The sequence below is a fragment of the Bactrocera dorsalis genome, chromosome 2, assembly GCF_023373825.1.
Source record: "Bactrocera dorsalis isolate Fly_Bdor chromosome 2, ASM2337382v1, whole genome shotgun sequence".
Taxonomy (NCBI): domain Eukaryota; kingdom Metazoa; phylum Arthropoda; class Insecta; order Diptera; family Tephritidae; genus Bactrocera; species Bactrocera dorsalis.
The window spans coordinates 67,841,433-67,847,099 of NC_064304.1; the positions used below are offsets into that span (position 1 = coordinate 67,841,433).

General features: G+C 33.0%; 1 protein-coding gene across 2 annotated transcripts; it reads left to right on the forward strand.

Moving 5' to 3' along the window:
• Nucleotides 1-249: 249 nt before the first annotated feature.
• On the forward strand, nucleotides 250-3,390 carry LOC105226354 (uncharacterized). Of its 2 annotated transcripts, none has more exons than XM_049450059.1 (5): nucleotides 250-671; nucleotides 745-956; nucleotides 1,205-2,008; nucleotides 2,070-2,732; nucleotides 2,794-3,390. In XM_049450059.1, exons 2-4 carry the CDS (start codon nucleotides 750-752, stop codon nucleotides 2,538-2,540), a joined length of 1,482 nt encoding a protein of 493 aa, XP_049306016.1. In that variant the 5' UTR covers nucleotides 250-671; nucleotides 745-749; the 3' UTR covers nucleotides 2,541-2,732; nucleotides 2,794-3,390. The 2 variants fall into 2 exon arrangements, with proteins under 2 accessions (XP_049306016.1, XP_049306017.1); XM_049450060.1 differs by having other exon boundaries at nucleotides 259-671; nucleotides 745-1,139.
• The last annotated feature ends 2,277 nt before the right edge of the window (nucleotides 3,391-5,667 follow it).

Consider the following 5,667-nt stretch of genomic DNA (forward strand, 5'->3'; position numbering starts at 1 on the left):
AATATTGTTAATTTACAGAAAAATTATGCAAATTGGGTTGGGAATGAGCGAAGTCTTGAATTCAGACCTGTTAAATCTGGATTAAAATTAAAAATCAATTATATTAAACTGCTCTATTAATTTAATTGATTAATTATGATAATCGAACATTTTTATAATAATTAATCGATTAGGACTAAATTTTGTGTTCGATTAATGAGGATTTATTTCGTTTTCAAATTTAATCCTAGGATTAATCAAATTAATCAAAATTTCAATTTGATTAAAGTTTCTGATTAATTGCGATTAACGAGGATTGATAACAAATTTTAAATATCTCAATATTAATTAAAATTAAAAAATTTTACATTTTTGTGTTTTTTTATAAATTCATCCAAAAAAATTATATATTGATAATTGATAAAACATATTGGCAACTTGTTTTTATTGTTTTTGTTCTTATTTACAAGAGCGAAAAAAACAATTGTTGTTGGTTAATGCATTCATTCATTATTGCTTACACGTGGTATTAAGTTTGTGCAAATAAGTCAGTTTTGCTAATTGTAGGTGCCGTCCTAGTGTTAATTGTAATAAAGTTAAAGTAGAATTAAAACTTTAAAGTGTAACATGTATCTAAAAGTGAAAATTATAATTTATATTTATATATTGACGTCTAATATTTGGAAAAAGTGGTAAATCTCAATCATTTTTGTGCCCGCGTTGCAGTGTTGTTTTTGTATTATTTATAGAACTTGTGTTTTTCAGTTAATATGGCTGGAGAACAAGATTTATTTGAGGAAAGCGAAACTGACTTCTCTGCTGACGACGATATAGCCGATCCCACATTCACCATCGAAAAAGCCTCAAAAAGGAAAGGGAGTTTACTTTTTGAGGTTGCAATTAAGGAGCGGCGTTTGGATTCCAACTGGTCTTCAAAAATAATTTTTAATGCTGATTTCTATACCGATTTCGTGAAAGTATGTTTATGTCAGGGTTGCCAAAAAACAACAAACACTTGGAGTTAGTCATTGTGTTTGGTTGTTGAAGTATTTATGTTCAATTTTGTGTTCTCGATCCTGCTATTATGTGTATGGTTGATATTTAGCTACCGTGTAGTAAAGTTATTGTTTCGTCGTTGGTTTTCCCATAGTGATATGTATGTATGTTCATTCACATGCTATTTTGAAAATATACTCGTATAAAAAATAAATAAATATATTAACAGCTTTCATCAGATGATAAGGAGACAACTATTGCAAAATGCGTTGAGTGCGGACGTAATATTAGAGGCTACGCAGGGGTTTCTTCCAACTTTGTCACGCATTTAAAATTAAAACATGCTGACGCTTACAAAAAATATAAAAATATGAAATTAGGTAATTTTGGTTCACTGCAAGAATGCGTCAATGGCAAAATTTTACATTGGCTCGTGGATGCTGCTATGCCTGTTTCTGTCGTTGACAGACAGTCCTTCGTCTCCATATTTGAGGGTACTGGACTGAAAATAATGAGCAGGCAAACCGCGAAAAAAACGTTGGAAGATTCTTACCAAAACATGTTGGCAAAAATAAAAGATGAAATTTCTTCTGCTGAATATTTTTGTACAACTGCTGATATTTGGTCAGGGAATAATCGTGGTTTTTTTGGTTACACTTGCCATTGGCTGACCCAAGATTTTCAAAGACAATCAGTGGCATTGGCTTGTAGGAGGTTCAAGGGTGCTCATACGGCAGACAAAGTTGGGCAGATGATCGCGGAACTTAACAATTTCTTTGACCTTGATAACAAAAACATTGTTATGACCATTACCGACAATGGGTCAAATTTTATTAAAGCTTTTAAAGACCATGGAGTTGACAATTTCCACCAGGAAGAAGACGACAGCGATGACGAACTGTCTTTCCGCGAAAATGAGTTTTTATTGCCAAAACACCATCGATGCTCTAGCCATACGCTGAATTTGCTTGCAACAACCGATTTTTTGAAAATTTTGAAAGCAGATCTGGCTGTTTACGAAAAACACAAAATGGTTAAGTTAATTATTCGTTTAAGACTCGAACACAAAATAACCAAAATAATATTTTTTTCAGATTTTTGAAAAATGTAATAGCCCTTGGAAGAAGTGCAACTGGCCAAAGTCATCAGAAGTTATTGTCGCTTATTTAGGATCAAACTTGGTTGTGCCCGTTGTGACAAGGTGGAATTCTTTGTATGATGCCGTTACAAAAATAATACATCATAAGAGTAGGCTTAATATTTTGTGCGAACAATTAAGTTTGGCACCTTTTTCATTAAGTGACGTTCAATATTTGGAGTCATACATGTTGCTGATGACTCCGATTGCACAGGCGTTAGACTTTCTTCAGGGGGAACAAAATGTGAAATTTGGACTCCTTTTACCTGTACTCATTACATTAAGCAACAAATTGCAAAAGCTGAGTAAAAAGGAATTTCACCTAAGCTCAGTCGCTGCAAAAATTAATCTGGCCCTGTGGAGCCGATTTGAAATTTTTTTACTTTATCCCCTGAAGCAAATATTGCAATCACAGCTGCTGTATTGACTCCAGAAGTTAAAATGAAGTGGCTGCCTTTTCTGGAAAGATCCACAACTGACATAAACAAGGAAATAGTATCCAGAAGGGTAATTCAAGAAATATGTAGATTCGCGGAATCATCAAATCTCGCTATTCAAAATAATTTGAAAAGTAATGATTTGAAACACAGTTCGAGCTTTTTCGATTTTGATGATGATGGTAAAATCTAGTACATGTTTTGGAATATTTTTTTTTTATATATAATTACATAATTTTTTAGATGACGATAGAGCAAAGGAAACCAATAATATGGAAACAGACCAAATTGATGTATTGGGAGAGATGTCCCTTGTTAAAGTGAGCATCAATATTTTTCAATACACCTCTAACTTCGTCAGCACCGGTAGAAAGACTGTTCTCCTTTGCCGGAATAGTAAATACACCACGCCGTGGATCTTTGAAAGGCAATTTCTTCGAAAAGTTGGTCTTACTCAAAGCCAATGTAAAATTTAATAATTAATTGTTATTATTATTGTTTTTATTTACTAAGTTTATGCATATTAAATGTTGAAATATTTAAAATTTGTTATTAACCCTCGTTAATCGCAATTAATCAGAAATTGTACTCAAATTGAAATTTTGATTAATTTGATTAATCCTAGGATTAAATTTGAAAACGAAATAAATCCTCATTAATCGAACACAAAATTTAATCCTAATCGATTAATTATTATAAAAATGTTCGATTATCATAATTAATCAATTATTACAAAAATAACAAAAAATTTAATTTGATTATCAATGATTAAGATTAATAATCATTATTTAACAGGTCTGCTTGAATTTAATAAACTACCAGCATAAATCAAAATATTATTGCGCATTTTAAATATATTATTTCAATTGGTATATAAAATTTATGCCGCAATTATTATATAATAGTCCAAAAATATGAATTCTTATTTTTCCCAGAAGTACATTTGTAAAAAAAGGATCTTTCTTCTTTTCTTATTATCTTATTTTTCCCAGAAATACATTTGTAAAAAAAAGATCTTTATCATTGGTATTATTTTCTTTTTCCCAGAAATACATTTGTAAACAAAAGGATCTTAATCCTTTTTTTATTTTCCACATAAAAGATTTCAAACGTACGCTACATCAGCTACCTACCCGACGGCATTTCGCAAATGATAAAATAAAATTTTCAAGAGCTCAAAGCATGCGCTACATCAGCTCGAACCTACCTATCCTACCCCTTTGCGCATGTGATTCTATCATGCTAGCAAATGCCCACGTACAGATTTGGCAATGGCAATAGCAATTCGTTTGACAGCTAGTATTCTATAAATTCTATCGTGTCGAGATGCCCCGTAACGTTGACTGCAAGTGCAGTGTGAGCAAGCAAAAAACAGACCCGGTAGGAAAAATTTCAAAAGACCCAATAGAAAATTTTTCGTTCTTCGGAATTTCACCCATCATAATTTGCGGTTCAAAATTTACACAGCAAACAAAAAATAAAGTCGTTTCTTATTAATTTATTAAAGTTCAAACTTAAATAAAGAAATATTTTTTCAAATTTATTATTTGTTTTATTTCAATTTAATTCGTCGTCGTAAACCCGGTTAAGTGATTTTTTTAATAATAATGGAACATTACGACACCCAACCCAAAGATGAGTCAATTTATACCCTGGAAATAAAAAGGGTTGAACTCAACGCGATATATGACAAGGCAAACAAATCGTACGATGCCTTTCGTAGAACCCCACAAAAACCCGGTGAAACTATTGATTTTGCAAAAATCAAAGAAAAATTTAAAAAGGGTCATCAATTATATTTAAAATATTTAGGATCCATTAATCAAGCTATTGATGTCTCAACACCCCAACCCCAATAAAGGAAAGAGTTACAGAAGAATTTACATCGCGGGACATAGGACCCTCAATACATATACCCCCTTGTGATACGGACATATTTTATGGAGATTTCGCAACCCGGCCTTCATTCCGAGATATATTTACGGCTATATACGTAAACAATCACAAAATCAGCAACGTGGAAAAACTATTCCATTTGATTCAAAAAACCCGAGGAGAAGCAAGAGCAATTGTAAAAAATACACCGTTAAGTTCGTGAAGTTAAAAGTGAGTACTAGGAGCAAAAAATCCCCAGCTGCTTCAACCGTTGTTGGTGTTAATGCCAACTGTGATCTCGATGTCGTTATACCGAAGAAATGGATTCATTTGTCGGCCTTCAAAAACTCAGTCACCGAAGAAGATATTATATCTTTTGTCGTTAAACATGCTAATGTTGTTAGAGAGCATCTCTTATGTTATAAGTTAATTAAGAAAGATACTGATATTAATAATCTTAAGAGAATTAACTTTAAGTTAGGTGTATCCCCATCTTGTTTTAACGCCGTTTTCTCATCTTCAGTGTGGCCTTCTGGCATTAAGTTGCGTTCCTTTAAGTTTTTTCCAAAGGGAGGGGAGAACAGCGCTGCAGATTAGTGGATGTGCCTGGTAGTCACGACTTTTTTCATGCGTTTTCTGCACCTTCTTCAACTGGCTCCTGTCTTAAGGTGTACTACCAAAATCTATCGGGTATTAGGTGTAAATCAAATATTATTCGCAATTCTGTTGTTCTCCTAGCAGTTCATCGCAAATATCGTCCTCGACTTATTATGCTTGATAATGATGATTCCATTCTTGACCAACTATGTATTTGTATCAACGACGCTCTGTTCATTGCAGTCTCATACATCCCTCCTAATAGTCCTCTAGAGTTGTATAAGTTGCACGCAAATAATATTTCCTCGCTAGTATTAAATAAGGTGAAAGAGAATAATATTTGTGTACTGGGTGACTTCAATTTAAGCAATATCGCCTGGTCTGGTTGTTCCTATAGCCCTGCTCTTATTCCTTCCAATTTTTCGTCTCCTCAGGAGTTATTTCTCATCGATAGCTTGCTTAGTCTCAATCTGATTCAAGTCAACTCATATTCAAATAACCTCGATCGTTTTCTTGATTTAGTCTTTCTCAGTGATAACTTAAAATTCAGGTTTCTTGATGGATTATCTTCAATTGCTCCTGCCACCTTTCATGACTCTCCGCTAGCGTTTGAGGTGGATACTTATCTTTTCGCTCCTGTTAAAC